The following is a 15,775-nucleotide window of genomic DNA, read 5'->3' on the forward strand; positions in this document are numbered from 1 at the left end:
TTCGTTCACTCCCATCTTCCTCCCTTCCGGGTTCGGCGAGGTTCAGGTGTCCACCGAGGTATGCGGGACCGATACATTCCCTTTCCTCAAAAACCAATTTACCGACGAGCAAGGCGTAAAACCGAGCGGGCGATGGCGTTCTGTGGACTACCTGGCAGCGTTCCAAGACACTGTCGCGTTAGACTCTTAGAGGCGAAACTTAACATATTGGATTAACTAGGAGACTGAAAAACATCAAAGATGTAGAACATTCAGTTTATGCGGACGACATCAGTGTGTGGACGACAAAAGGATCGACGGGAAACAAGCAAGAAATACTGCAAAGAGCGGCGGATGAGATCGGTCAATTTGCTTTATTTAGCGGGATGCAGTGCTCCCCAGAAAAATCAGAATTTATTAGACTTCACAAAAATAAAGAGGACAGGGGAACGATAGAATTAGAGATAGATGGACAACCCGTAAGAAGGACAAATAAGCTTCGCATCTTGGGAATGTGGCTGCAGGAGAAAGGCAAACGGGACCATACCATCCAGCTCTTGGAACACTCCACGAAACAGATATGCAGGATGTTAAGCCGGATTACGAACAAGAGAAAAGGGGTGAAGGAGCGAGATGCGTTACGGATCACTTCTGCGCTCATCATACCGAGGATGACGTACGCGCTTCCGTACCTACAACCTAACAAAGGGGAAAGGAACAAAATGGAAACATGCATCAGAAGGGCGTATAAGCAAGCCTTAGGCGTCATGACCTGCGCCTCGACAGAGAAACTGATGAACATGGGGGTGTACGGCACCTATGAGGAGCACAGCGAAACCATGCTCAGATTTCAAATGGAAAGACTTAAAAGAACAGCCGCTGGCCGCGCACTACTGATCAAGCTAGGATACCCGGCAGAAGACGAGGGCGAAGACAAGACAGACATTGACAGCCAAATTAGGAGCACTTTCTTGGTTAAACCAGTGCCCAGAAACATGGACCCGAAGAACCACGAAGGAAGACGGGCGGCGAGATCATTGGAGTTGGACAGGTTCCTAAAGAAGAAACAGATGGTTCTGTATGTTGACGCGTCCAAGTACAGAACGAAGGAAAACGCTAGGGCGGTAGCAGTAGTGAACGCCAATGGGAATATAGTTACTGGTGCATCAGTGCGCACAAGGACAACACAAGCAGCGGAAGAGATCGCCATAGCTCTAGCCCTGACTGAAGCCAATCGGCAGGGACTGAGTTACTGGATAGCCACGGATTCTCAGGCTGCAGCAAGGGCGTACAGAGATGGAAGGATCGGCCGAAAAGCCGCGAGTATCCTCTTCGAACAAAAACAACACAGACATGGATCAAACAACACAAACATTCAACACACCATCATTTGGGTCCCTGACACTGGGGTTGAGGGAAATCTCGTGGCAGACACCGTTGTCCGAGGGTTCACGAACCGGAGGGCGGGTTTGCCGGTGGAACCCTTCAGCACGCCAGAATCTTACGGGGAGGCAATGAAGGCGTTGTTGGGAGCGCGCAAGAAGTACTCGGCTCCGGCGGATATCCTCGACAGAGAGCAGGCCACCACGCTCAGACGACTACAAACAGACACCTACCCAAGCAGAGCCATGTATCCCAAAATGTGGCCGAACAGATACGCGAAAGAGTGCGTGTGGTGTGGGGGCTACGCCACAAAGTACCACGCCACCTGGGGCTGCGAAAAAAGCCCTTTACTACCAAAGGTAAATAGCCCTAGTCTAGAGCAGTGGGAGGCCCTCCTGGCTGACTCCGACCCGAGCACTCAGCTTATGCTGGTGATGAGGGCCAAGGCAGCGGCGGAGGCCAACGGTATCCTGGACTAGGGAAGACCGACCACTGTAGCTCCACATCTATCTATCCCCATCCCCCTACTCCCTAACTCTTCCTTTTGAAAAAAAAAATAAATAAATGTTTTTACTACTACTACTTAACCACACATCACTGACACAAGCAGCAACACTGCGCTTAAGGCTTTCGCCTCACTGCACTTTAGGTCAACAAAGTGCCCCCCTGTTTGTGCATACCTTTTCTACACTCTGGCTCTTCAAATGTGCACGGCTCCTCATAATCGGTTCCTCAAATGCTCTCTTATAATCAATGGAGGCAATTTATAGGGGCAATTACAATGAAGCAGGCTTTAGGGAATGTTTTTTCAACAAGCTTTCCAAGCGAGGAGATCACGAATCAAGAAGCGCTTATGTTAGGTCGGACTATCCGTGCGCGACTGATGTGGAACTAGCCTCATTTATTTTTTCATCGAATATCCTCGTGTCAATTTTTTTTTTAATTTCGGCTGTTTTTTCTACCGCTAAAACTGCTAGCGGCACCCACTTCAGTTTGTTCTAATTGAAAACCACGAAACGCACATTTGAAATATTTTCGCCGCAGGGCCACGAACAGTATGGTACTGAGGGCTGCAAATTGTGCCATTGAAGAGGAGAACATTTAGTATACAAATGACATGGGGCGGCACCGCCACTCACCAGCTTTGATCCTTTACGATGATCTCTGCAACTTTCGCGGTTTTATCTACAGGAAACAATAGACAAAAGAAGAAAGTTCGTTAGTCAGTTGAACAGTGAATACCGTAATGTCGAATAAGTTAGCATGCTAAGCAGAGCACGCAGCTGGACAAATTTCGGATGGTGTGTCTATTTACTGTAATTTCTGTAACAATGGCGCCGTATTTCTCCCTTAAATTACATGGCATATTATAAGTATTTTAACTTCCTGTAAGAACAGCACACAAAGAAGTAATATCTTTTGGACCACGAAATTGTAAACGAGTTGCGCCAGGGCAGCCACAAAAACAATGTGCTTAAAGCAGAATTGAAGGAGCTTTGAGGACTTGTTATAACGTTAACAATAGCATACGAAAAATGGATTTAGTGTAGAAGAAGTCAATTAGCAGAAAACACTTAATTCTTCCCTAAAAAAGAAGGCAAATGGAGTTGTGAATGTCTTGAACACTTGTTGAAATCGATTATCTTTGTAGGTGCAGATTATACGAAAATTAGCTGCTGTTCCACTACTGCTGAACTACAAGCGGCTTGGCGTCTGCAACGCTCGAGTGCGTTTCGGTCACTGGATAGGCAGCGCACCCAACCTGACAGGTGGTAGTCAATGGTTGATCGCTGCAGTTTGCACAACAAATGAACGCTGCGGCCTATTGCAAAAGTGCTGCGTGTCTGCCACAACTTAATCACCACTAACGCATGCAGCCTAAGTCACTAATCACCCCACGTACCTATTAGCGCGACTCAGGCGTCCATTGACCAAAGGAAACAGTTATGCGCACTTGATTTCCTAAAAATCATCGGAGTGTAAAACGGTGTCAACTCGAACGTCGATGAATACAATGAACGCCGACGGCCTATGGCTTCAGTGCCGCTTTTGTGGCACAACGTTGTCAATGCCAACGTATGCAGAGCACAACTGTCACTACCGTGGCGCAGGCTAAAAGACGACTGACGTGTCAGCTGTACGAAGAGGCCAGTTATGCGCCTTTCCTTTGCTTTCCAAGCTCCCGCTCCACTGGTTCGTAGCTTAAAGTGCCACCAAATTGTCCACTGTCCTAGGGGGTCAGTTGGCCTCTTTGCTTTCGAAGTTCAAGGCCTTTTGAAGGCGAAAACTAGGCACATGGCAATCGAAGCACGAGGTCCCGTGGTGAAGCTTTCGATTCACAACTTCTGAATACATCGAGTATCTTGAGAGCTCCGGGAATAGGCAAGAGTTTCATGGCTCCCTGATAATGCCGCTAACGCATCTAAGGGGCAGAAAGTATACAAAGATAGGTCTTAATGTATATCTAACCAGTCTCCACTCTCCGCCCCCTACATTTAATACAATAAATATTTTCAAAATCTTCCCGTAACCTGTGGAAAGTGACAAGCGCACGAACGACACTCTTATTCATGGGTTAGCTTTGGGACGCGCGTTCTGCGCCAGCCGCCGTGGTCTGAGCACTATATTCAAATTCGTCGATGGCCACACAGCAACCGCATTACCTAGCGGGGTAATTCAAACAGCCCACAACGATCTCAAAGTACAACACTGATGACGTTACTACACAATTCCTCATAGGCCTTTAAGGTCAGGACGTCCTGAAATCACAATTATGTTGTGGACAATTTTCAATAAACAACAGCAACAGCGCTTTGAATAAAAATGGCAAGCCGGGACTCAAAACCCTTGCCCTTTGGGTTAAGAACCAGTCGAGCTGCTCTTTGACCACCGAGAAGTTCGGTTTGCGGGCGATAAATGGAGGCCTTCAGTGAGCGCCGCGCACCGTAGAGTACTCTGAAGAACGGGTAACATCTACTTAATTAAGGGGAAAAATTAAAGTCACCAATGCTTGTCGCCAATCGACAACGGCTAAGCGTACGACCAACCGAAATCCCCTCGCCGCGTCATAGTGGCACCCTAGTGCCACTAGGACGTAGTGGCACCCTAGTGCCAGTGTCAGTAAACCTTGCTAAAACCTGCCCACGCTACTTTTGAGAGGGAACAAAAAGAGTGAAAAGGGTTGAAAAAAGTGAAGGCTGATGTGCTGGAAAGGTAGTTTATGATGGCTGGTTTTGAGGTTATATGCCTGCAGTCCGTCATGCCCATGCTCTCAACGACTAACGGTAGGCAGGATCTGATGTGCACGCGCCTCATTGCGGTGGTTTCTCCATTTCGCTTTTTGATAAGATGATGATGGATGGTACACCACCATAACTGCAAGATAACTGCATTTCTGTTATCTTACTGGTTAGCTTTAGGATACGCGGACTCGTAAGGTCAGGATTATTTTTGCTGCCGCTAAACACCTGCCCTGCTCACGTGAGCGGGGCTCCTTCTGACGACGTCACGTGTTCTCGCCATTGTTTGCAACATCAGGTTGTGCACTGTGTTGCTCACTGATTGGCTCACCAATATTTGCTGCACTGCTTGGATCCATGGCGGCTGGCCACGGATGGGTCGGTGGCCGGCGTGCTGCATTAGCTTCCAGCGGCGCGAACCAAGTCTCGGGAGGGATCCTGTCGTTGGTACCCCGAAGCCTCTGCTGGGATGTTACACCTCGGCAGTGCTTGTCTCTCGGTGCTCTCTCGTGCTGAAGATTAGAAAACACATCCTTGAACATCGGCATACTTTAGGCATTTTAAATACAGGCTGCCCTGAAAGCGGCGCTTTCGAATGAGAACCTTCCGGAAGGTAGGAAAATAACAGCGACTGCCCTAAGCAATGTCAACCGCCAATAAACTTGTCCTACTAATTTCCCGTTATCTTTTTGCTGCCATATTTCTAAGGACATAAATATTTTGTTTGTGGAGCCTGCGTAATAAAAAAAAACCCGAAACATGCACACGTGTATTATGAAAGTGACAATGAAGTGCGCCATTTGGACAAGAGCTTTCCAGATTAAATAAAAACTTGTGGTTAGATGTGGATGCTTGCACGCTCCTTCATATTTGTTGTATTGCGGTGGACTGTTAAGTTTAATTTCGCTGGACTGCAATGAGGCAGTATTGAATGTCTGCTTTGATCGACACATCTTCCGCACAAGTCACGTTAATTAACTGAACGCTAGTGCGACGCGACACAATTATAGTTGTCCAAAGGGACCGTAACGAAAAAATTAACCGGTACCAAGACGATGCATGCCCAGCCTCGGTTGTGGCAACATAACGAATCCGTCGAGGCGTTTGTCGTAACTTACGCATGATGTGTCATGCTTAGTCATTCACGTCGCACCCGTGATGTGTGATCACGTGAGCTGACACTTGACACCAGAAGCCACCAAATCAGCCGATGAGTTCCTGATGCTGTCGAATAACATAGGCTGTACACGCCTGCACTGGCGTATTTTCTCGATATCACCACATTTCCTCTCAGAACCAAATAACCATTAATCCCTGGTAATGACAGTGAATTGCCTTTCTGTGTCAAAACGAGTCTCAAGCCAGCATTGATCCAGTACATCTTAAACACCCTTGGCGTAGAGGAAGCCTTGAAAGAGCCGCAGAGTAACTTCGCAGAAATTTTTACTCTATTTGCCTGCAATAACCGAAAGCTGGTTCGTGTTGTCGCATACCTGCGTAGTCCCTTCAGCGGCGCTGGACAGTGAGCAGGGAAAGAGCAGCGAGGCGTGAAGGAGACTGCGTGGAGCCAGCTTGGTGGCCAACAAGGCTAGCGCGTTCTTCAACTCGCCAGTGTCCCCGTAGTCTGGCCGCCGTCGCATGGCTCGCATCAGCTGTCGCATGTCTCGTGTGTACAGTGGCGGCGCCCAAATGATCGCCTAAGATTATGCTTTAGACCAGCTGCAAAAATAAAAATATTAATTAGCAGAGGAGCTTCGCGCTAAAATGAAAGTCTAGTAAGTGGAGAGAAAGCGCTTAAATTGAAAATAGGTTTTTGAGGACAGGAAATCGCGGAATAATTCTACTCCGCCGTAAAGGGAGAGAGGAATGTGGGAGTCAAAGGAGAGAGAGAGAAAGAGGTGCTGCATTGGAGGGCTCCGGAATTATTTCGACCACCTGGGGGCTTTTAACGTGCGCTGACATCGCACAGCACATGGGCGCCGTTTGCGCTTCGCGTCCGTCGAAACACGGCCGCCGCGGTCGGGTAGGAACCCGCGTCCGTCCATGCCCGCGGTGTCCGTCCTTTCGCTGGAATAGTGCCAACTGTGGCCTCACCTCCGCGCTGCGGCGCAACCTCCTCCGTAATTTCCTTTCCTCAAATTCATTTTCTTCACTGCGGCCCCTGTGTCTTTCTTCTTTCACTCCAACTGCCTCCCTCCCTATACGGTTCGGTGCGTGTGTCCACCGGGATGGTTGCTAGGCAACGGCTTTTGTTGCCGCAATACAAAAATTCAGGGGGCACTTTGGCTCTCCAAGGTGCTGCAGGGCGAAAGCGCTTCCAGGCCACTGTTTGTTTTTATTTACTTTCTTATTCTTTCATATTTTTTATTTATTTTTGCTCCTATTCTTAAATTTATTGTTTTTTATTTTTATGTTCACATCTTTTTATTTTGTTTTATTTTTGTTTATTTCTTCATTTTTATTTTCCTTTTATTGACTTAACTCCTTTTATTTTATTTATGAAGCCCATGCATTCACTAGATGCGCCGTTATTCATGCTGGAACCTTGAGTCTTTTATGCAGTGACGCCGAAAGGCGGACGAAGCTGCTGACGCGTCTGTCAACACTCCTGCCGATGCGTCTGTCGACACGGCTGCCCACGCGTCTGTCGACACTTCTGCCGACGCGTCTGTCGATACGGCTGCCGACGCGTCTGTCGACACGGCTGCCGAGGCGTCTGTCGACACACCTGCCGACGCGTCTGTCGACACGGCTGCCCACGCGTCTGTCGACACGGCAGCCCACACGTCTGTCGACACTTCTGCCGACGCGTCTGTCGACACGGCTGCCGACGCCTCTGTCGACAGTCCTGCCGACGCGTCTGTCGACACGGCTGCCGAGGCGTCTGTCGACACACCTGCCGACGCGTCTGTCGACACTCCTGCCGACGCGTCTGTCGACACTCCTGGCGACCCGACTGCTAAGGACAGTATGAGGCATTAAAGGCTTTCGCCTTAATAAAAACCGCACATGCGGGAAGCCCGCCACGCGCCAAGCGGTTCGGGGAAGCGGCAGTGGGCTGACTACAAGGGTTTCCCCAAGCACACTTTAGAATTTCCAAGGTGTTTTAAAGTGTGCTTGGAGAAAGCCTTGTGTTTTCGTTAAAGAACACCAGGTGGTCGAAATTTCCGGAGCTCTTCACTACGGCGTCTCTCATAGCCTCAGTCGCTTTGGGACGTTAAACCCCATAAACCAGCCAACCAAAGTGCTTTCAGTAATTTTTTCGTCTCAGTAGCCCAGAGTTCTAACCACTAACACTTTCCGATAGGGGTAGCTACTTGTGCTCTCTAAATACATACTAGAGGTGCGCAATGCCGACTTTGTCGCAATGTCGACTCACACCAGACAGAGTTGCCGGACGGCTCCAGAGGAATCGAATTTAACGAACGCTACGAAGTGCGTAATAAGAATGCGAATAAAAGGCCTTCTTACTTGACGTAGATCGTCGTCGACAGCTGCTGGAGTTCAAAAAAGGCCGGCTGCCGTGGACAAGAAGAACGCCCGAGGAACGTGGTGCCTGGGCGCGAGAACGTATTGCTCGAGCTGCCGACAGATCAACTAGTGGGAAGAAAGGACAGCAGGTCAAAAGAAGATAAAGCCTGAGGACATCATCATCATCATCACCACCCCACGCACTCTTTCACAAATCTATACTGCACATAATTTGATGATGATGATGATGAAAACGTTTATTTATAGCCACAGTTTAAAGGAAGGCTGATCGGGTCCCTAGCCCGGGACGCCGTTGGTAAATGCCGCTGCCCGTTCCCTTGCGACGAGGGCTCGTTGTTCCTCAAGGTCCGAGCTGGACAGGGCCGCCTCCCAGCCCTCCCGCGTTGGCTGATTTATGATGTCAATACTGTTATTTTCCTGACAAGCCCATACCATATAGTAAAAGTTTGCCTTCTGGGAACGAAATTTGCACTGTGCCGAAAAGGACTCGGGCTCAATGGCGTGAAGCGTAGCTGAATTATTAAACGACATAGTTTGTAGCCTCCGAAGGTGGCATTCTTCTGATTTACATAAGTTGCAAAAAACATCGTGTTGTTATTGTGAGAGGTGTTTCTTTTATGCGTAGCATATTGCAATCACTCAGTTCAGCCGTTGGGCGCGGCCGGGCAGCCACCAAACCACGTGACGTGACGTCACGTGGTTTCGTGACGTCACGAAACCACTTAAAAAAGGAAAAAAAGAAAAAAGAAACAAAAAAAAGGAACGGCTGAGCATGGTGGCGGTTGCCACCGCCCCGTTTCAAAGGGGGCGCTCCAATCCATCCATCCATCCATCCATACGTCACGGAGGAAAAATTCAGGGGCCACTTTCGCTCTCTAAAGTGCTGCAAGGCGAATGCGTTTCCTGGCCACTGTTTGTTTTTATTTACTTTTTTTATTTTTGATACTTTGTTTTTATTTATTTTTTGCTCCTTTCCTTAATTTTATTGTTTTTTATTTTTATTTTCACATTTTATCTTTATTTTGTTTTTATTTTAGTTTATTTTCTTATTTTTATTTTTTATTTTGCTTTTTTTTGACTAGGCTGCGGTTGCCGTTAGTCCATATATTCAGCGCCTGGAAGCGCGAAACCTCTAGGAAATATGTACTCTAGTATATATTAGAGAACTATGTAGCAGCCTTACGATAACCGTAACAAGAGGCGGACTTTTTAGCGAGTGAATGAAGCGTCCTAAACTTCAGCGCGAACAGACGACGCATGCCGAAACGTTCGCACTTACAACAATTTTCCGCCCTTAATTCCAATATGGAACGTCGAGCGTGGGCATGATAATGCACGTAGAGCATGCTGACCTTTTTTACGACTTCATTCGCGCGTATTAACGTATTACGAGCGAATTTAAGCTTGGCAATTCCGCATTTCAAGCAGAGCGCCGTACACACGCATCTCGCCGAAAAACCCGGAAGTCGGAGTACCCAGCATGCCTTGCGGCTCGTTCAGATTGGACACCACCTATTCTCTGTCTCGGTGGACACCTGAGCCGCACCGTACAGGAAGGGAGGAAGTGTGAGGAAAGAAGAAAGAGGGGCCGTAATGAAGAAATTGAAAATTGTATTTGAGGAAAGGAAATTACGCATTAACTGTCCCACATATCTCTGTAGACACTAGTCGAAAATTGTATTTGAGGAAAGGAAGTTGCGCAGTAAATGTCTCACATATTGCGGTGGACACCCATCAAAATTCGCGCGCGGTGACGTCACGACAATTTGGATCAATCTGAAACGCGGACAAATACGCCTTTCTCGTCGGTAAATTGTTTTTTGAGGAAAGGAAATTATCTGTCTATCATATCTCGGTGCACAACTAAACCTCGCCGTAACGGGAAGGGAGGAAGATGGGAGTGAACGAAGATACCGTATTCACTAGACGCACCTTTGTTCATTCCGAACCATCCAGCATGCATGGCGGAGTGGTAGCGTGCTCGACTCGCGCTCCGGAGACCGGGGTTCGATTCCCAAGCTCGGCCAATTTCTTACTCGGTTTTATTTACTTATGTGGTCTGACTATAGAGGTTAATTGGAGTAATTGGATAAGTAAGCAATTAACTAAACTCAAACTTACGTGGAGCATCACTATACGATCCCTTTAATTGGTTGCATTGTTAGTATTGATTGTAAAACATTTTATTCGCCGGGAAGAGCTTGGCAAGAGGTCGCGTTAAGTGGTCGAGAGTACATAGCCCTCGACGACTTTGTCAGCCCACTCCACCGCCAAAACTTGCGTTCTGGGGTCAGAGCTAGCCAGCACGGTCTCCCACCGCTCGAGAGAAGGAGCTGTAACTAGATCACCCGGAGGTGGCTCTATTTTGCAGTCCCACAGGATGTGATCGTAGGTAGCACGTTGGCCACAGTGTTTGCAGTTTGGGTTGTAAAGATCTGGATAAATGTGCGCGAGGAGTGATGGGGTGCGTATCGATCTCGTCTGTAGACGACGCCACGTAACCTCTTGTTCTTTAGTAAGTCTTTTGTCTGGAGGGGGGAAAATTCTCCTCTCTAGTTTAAAATGATTGGTGAGATCATGATATGTGATCATGGAGTCCTTCGTGAAATTCAGGGAGCCAGACTCATCCACTGCCCGGTCGACGAAACCTCGGGCTTTATTGTGGGCTGCCTCGTTCCCCGGATTCCCCGAATGGGCTGGGACCCATATCAATTGGGAATAATTTGGTGAGAATTTGGTTACGTTAAGGATTCTAAGGGAGATGTTTGTAATTCGCCCTTTAGCGAAATTATTGATACCCATTTTGGAATCGCTGAAGATGATGCTCCCTTGGGTATGCGCTAGGGCGAGGGCTATAGCCGCCTCTTCTGCCGTTTCAGAGGATTTCGTTTTGATTGTCGCCGAGACGATGTGGTCACCATTCTCGTTCACAACCACAATTGCAAAGGCATTGGTATTTTTGTATTCTGCCGCATCTACATAAAGTGTTCCAGCGCACTGTCTGTATTTGTTATGTAAGGCTTTGGCTCTTGCTTGTCTTCTACCCTCATGGTGTACGGGGTGCATGTTTTTGGGGAGTGGTTTGATTAGTAGGGCCGTCCTATAGTCGCGGGGTAAGTCTACTTTAGCATCGTTATTCGTAGGTTGAAAGTTAATTCCGAGCCTGGTAAGAATACTCCTGCCAGTTCTGGAATTGGCTAATCGCGCTGTTTGAGCCATTAAATGGGCTTCTTTCAGTTCGTTGTAGGTGTTATGTATTCCTAACCTCATAAGCCTTTCGGTTGAGGCATTTAGTGGGAGTCCTAACGCAGCCTTATAGGCCTGCCGTATCATACTATCCAATTTGTCCTTTTCTGCTTTCGAAAATTTGAGATAAGGGGTGGCATAGAGTATCCTGCTTAGCGCAAAGGCCTGCACTAGTCGGCATAAATCTCTTTCCCTCACCCCTTGTCTGCGATTAGCTATGCGGCGGATTAATCGCGCCGTCGCTTCTACCGTGCGTTTTAGCTTAGTGAGTGTGTCAGTATTCTTTCCATTCGTTTGTAAATACAACCCCAGTATTCTCATGGTCTGTACCTCTTTGACAGATCGTCCATTAACATAGACGTTTATTTGCGGGGGGGATGTCGTGGTACGCCTAGCTCTTTGTTTACGACGGATCACGAAGAGTTCAGATTTTTGCTCAGAACAAGTGAGGCCGGATTCCCATGCGCATGCCTCAATGATGTCCACTGCTGCTTGGAGTGTGTCTTCTATGTAGCCTTCGCATCCTTTGGTTACCCAAAGTGTGATGTCATCTGCATAGAACGTGTGATGTAGGTCTGGTATTTGTGCCAGTTTGGGGGGAATTTTGATGAGGGAGAGGTTAAAAAGGAAAGGGGACAGGACGGAGCCCTGTGGCGTTCCTTTACTTCCTAGTGTGATTGGGGCAGACTCTATTGTTCCGACCGTTATCACTGCTGTTCTGTTAGTGAGGAAGGATCGGATGTAGTTGTACGTCCTTTCTCCGGGGTTGATTTCTGACAAGTTTGTCAAAATGGCTTTGTGGGTGACGTTGTCGAAAGCTTTAACAAGGTCTAAACCCAATATTGCTTTCGTTCCTGTTCCCTCGTCAGCTTCAATTATGTCCTTGTTAAGCTGCAAGAGTATGTCCTGGGTAGATAGTTGGGCCCTGAATCCTAACATTGTTTCAGGTAGGAGGTTCATGTCCTCCGCATAGTTTTGGAGCCTATTGAGGATGACATGCTCCATGAGTTTGCCTAGGCATGATGTTAATGAAATTGGGCGTAGATTCTCAGTGCTGAGTTTCTTACCCGCTTTAGGAATAAAAGTGATTTTCGCGTGTTTCCACTCTGGTGGTATGTTGCCTGCATGCCAGTATTTGTTCATAAGGTCTGTAACCGCCGCGATCGACGTTGCGTCTAAGTTCCTGAGAGTCTTATTTGTTACTTTGTCTGGTCCCGCCGCAGATGTTGTCCGCAGTTTTCCAATTGCGTACCAGACCTCTGCGTCTGTGATGTCTGCGTCTAAATTTGGATTTGGAGTCCCCCGGTAGTCTGGTTGAGTGGTACCATCATCCGTGTTTAGATAACGTTCTGCTAGCTCTTTTATTAGGTCTTCAGTTGTACCCTCATATTTATGTATGAGTCTGTACAGTTGACTTTGTTGCACGGGACGTGTTTGTTCTGGGTCGAGCAGGTGTCTTAGAAGATGCCATGTCTTCTTATTTCCGAGCTGCCCATTGACGCTTTCACATATTTGGTTCCATTGTTGTTTTTGGAGAGTAAGTGTATGTTCCTCGATTCGCCTCTCGATTTCAGCGATCTTTTTGCGTAGTCGCTTGTTGTGTTTTTGCTTCTTCCAGCGTTTTTGGAGGCCTTTTTGTGCCTGCCACAGGTGTAACAGTTTTGAGTCTGCAATCTGCTCCTCCTTCTCAACTGGCACCACAACGCTAGTGGAGCTGACATCCTCATTCAGGGAGATAACCCAGTCGCTAAGGTTAGAGATCTCCTTTGGAGCTGTTTTGTCGCGAAGTTGCCTGAACTTGTCCCAATCCGTGGTTCGTATTTCTTTTGCTTTGTTTTTAAGTTTTGTCGTGGGGAAGGTGATGCTAAGGATGAAGTGATCACTACCAAGGTTTTGCCCGGTGTTGACCCACTTTGCGTCCTTGACGTTTTTAGAGAGGGATAAGTCTGGAGATGTGTCTACACATACACTGTTACCCATGCGTGTGTGGTCGCTCGGGTTGTTTAGCGTTGTGAGCCCTAGTGACTGTATGATTTGCCAGAGCAGGTTCCCTTTCGGAGTTGCTTTGGTATATCCCCATGCTGGGTGTTGAGCGTTGAAGTCTCCCACAATTATCAGTTGAGCCCTAGCAGCCAGCTTTACTGTGTTTATCAACAAGTGTGGGAGTCCATTGCCTTTGTTTCTGGGCGGGTTGTATACATTAAGGATGAAGAGATTTGAGTCTCCTTTTTGCCTTGGTACTATTTCAAGTAGGGTGTAATCTTCTTCCGAATCATTTATAAAATGTTGAATTGCGGTGATATTTCTATGCACCAGAGTGGCTGTGAAGGAGCCGGCTGCGTTACTAGTATCATAATGAGGTGGCAGATATGCTTTATAGCCTGGCAGTGTAGCCCTGCCGCTAGCTTCTTGCAATGCAATCACGTCTGGGGTTGGAACAGACGGTGCTTGTTGGATGTGGAGCTGCAAGTGGGCCCGCTTGCGGCGGAAGCCTCTGCAGTTCCACTGCCAAATTTCAAATTTTTGGCGTGGTGCCATGTTGGGTTATAGATGGTTGTGGCGTCGTGGACAGATCCAAGATGGGGGGTAGGCGGGCCTCGATAGTTGTAAGCCTATCCATTATTTGCTGCATGCAGGTGGCTATTTGGGATACCTGTCCCTCTAGTGTTGCAAAGCGCATATCTATCTCAGCAAATTTGGTAGTAACGAGGCCTTGGAAGGTTGCTTGTTCTGTTGATATAGCGCTAGTTCTCTCTGACAGAGTATTGATGTCTGCCCTGAGTTTGGTAGGCGCTTTCGACGGCTGCGGGGTGTCGGCTTCCGAAGCCTCGGCCTTTCTTTTGGATTCCTCGCCTTCTTTTGTAGGAAGCGGTCTTTTAGTTGCTATTCTGGCGTCTGTGTCCGTCGCGTTATGGGCCGAAGACTGGGACGCGGTGGAGGGAGTGTGGCAAATGGCGTCCGTTTCCATCGCATTATTGGTCGAAGCCTGGGACGCGGTGGGTGGCGTTCTAGCCGCAGTGGCATTCTGTACCTGATGCGCTTGTAACAGGCGTTTAATGTCAGCCAACTCTTTTTTAAGGCTGGCAATTTCTCTGTCTCGGGATTGTAGTTGGATCTGAAACTCCTTCTCTCGAGCGTCAATAGATTGGGAGGCCTCTGCTGGCCAGCTCACCTTTTTATTGGAGCGGCTATCGCTGCGTCCGCGGCTCGAGCTTCTCTTGTCGTTCCCTGCAGGATTCCCCAGGGGCGGGAAGGAGCTGGAGTTGTTCCGGCTGTGGCTGCCTCCTTTTCCGGTAGCACCCTGTTCCTTCTTCCTGGGCCTAGATTGGTGTCCGTGGAGTGATGAGTCGTTGCCCCCTTGATTGGGTGCCTGGTTGCCATGGGGCGTTCCTTGTTTGTTCTTGGTGATCAGCCGGAATTTGCAGTTCCGGCTGCCTGTGTTGTGGCCCCCGTTGCAGACGATGCAGACGGGTTGGCAGGTTGGCTGTTCTCCCTCAGGTGGAGGCGAGTGATTTTCTCCGCAGCGGCGGCAAAGGTTCGTTGTAGGTTTGTAGCAGACGTCGGCCCGGTGTCCTACCCTCCTGCAGTTGTAGCATACTTCATGTTGCTCCCTGAAGGGGTGGACCCGAAAGACGCCGCACTGATAGATTACTTGGCTGGGTAGCTTCTTTCCAAAAAAGGTGATTTGTATTGTTCTGGACTGTCCGATCCTTCTGGCATCCACAACTTCTATTCCTTCGTTTCTGTTTCCGAAGCCTTGGCGAACCGCTTCGGGCGAGTCTCCCGCGTAGGCGTTGTAAATGACCCCTTTTACCGAGTCTTCGGGCGCCGCCACGTACGACGTAACGTTGTAGGTTTTACCTTGGAGGTTCAGTTTTTCAATCTTGGCGTATGCAGTCGCCCGTTGACGATCGGGCGTGCATAGCGTGAAGGTGTTGTTGGCCGTATTGACTCTGATAATGTCTTCATTCTTCACCGTATCATACGGCAGCCTGGACACCTCGCAGGCGCAGAAGAGTAGTAGTCCGGGCGCAAAGTCCCTCAGATTCCAACCTTGTGGTCGGCAGACGATTTTGTAGTCATCGGTCGGTAAGCGCGGGAGAAGTGCTTTCTTGCTGAGTGCAAGTAGCTTTTTCCCGTTCTTTCGCGATGGAAAATTGGAATTAGACTTGCCTTGGCGGTGCCCCTGCGCAGGCTCGTCGTCGGTTGATGCGGGCCCTTTATTCTTCAGGCCTCGTTGTCGGTCGCGGTACCGAAGAATGGTTTCCCATTTTCCGTCCTCGAGCTCCGACGCTGATATTTTCTCGCCTTCCACGGCGTACTCCATCTTTGCAGGTCCCTGGGAGCTCTGTTCCCGGCGGAGAGGTGACGAGCTAGGTCGAGCTCGATGGCTAGGCCGGCAGTCAGCCGGCAATATGCCTAGGTGTCCGTAGATT

General features: G+C 48.5%; 1 protein-coding gene across 6 annotated transcripts in view; it reads right to left on the bottom strand.

Annotated features, from left to right (window-relative positions):
- Window positions 1-8,814, bottom strand: part of LOC149342639 (uncharacterized) — a 17,791-nt gene extending 8,977 nt beyond the window's left edge. For 5 of the 6 annotated variants that reach the window (XR_016283053.1, XM_089545066.1, XM_089545064.1 and 2 more), the window contains exons 1-4: window positions 8,073-8,814; window positions 6,095-6,320; window positions 4,933-5,113; window positions 2,502-2,547 (exon numbers count right to left, since the gene is read on the bottom strand). Coding sequence is in view for 5 of the 6 variants with exons in the window: in XM_089545066.1 (XP_089401192.1) it covers window positions 2,502-2,547; window positions 4,933-5,113; window positions 6,095-6,262 (395 nt within the window). In the remaining variant the exon portion in view is untranslated. Of the gene's footprint in view, window positions 1-2,501; window positions 2,548-4,932; window positions 5,114-6,094; window positions 6,321-6,536; window positions 7,009-8,072 lie in introns of those variants that run through there. The other variant, XM_089545063.1, reaches the window with a different exon arrangement.
- Between the last annotated feature and the right edge of the window lie 6,961 nt (window positions 8,815-15,775).

The sequence above is a fragment of the Amblyomma mixtum genome, chromosome 5 (genome assembly GCF_055824585.1).
Source record: "Amblyomma mixtum isolate Tamu chromosome 5, ASM5582458v1, whole genome shotgun sequence".
Classification (NCBI taxonomy): Eukaryota; Metazoa; Arthropoda; class Arachnida; order Ixodida; family Ixodidae; genus Amblyomma; species Amblyomma mixtum.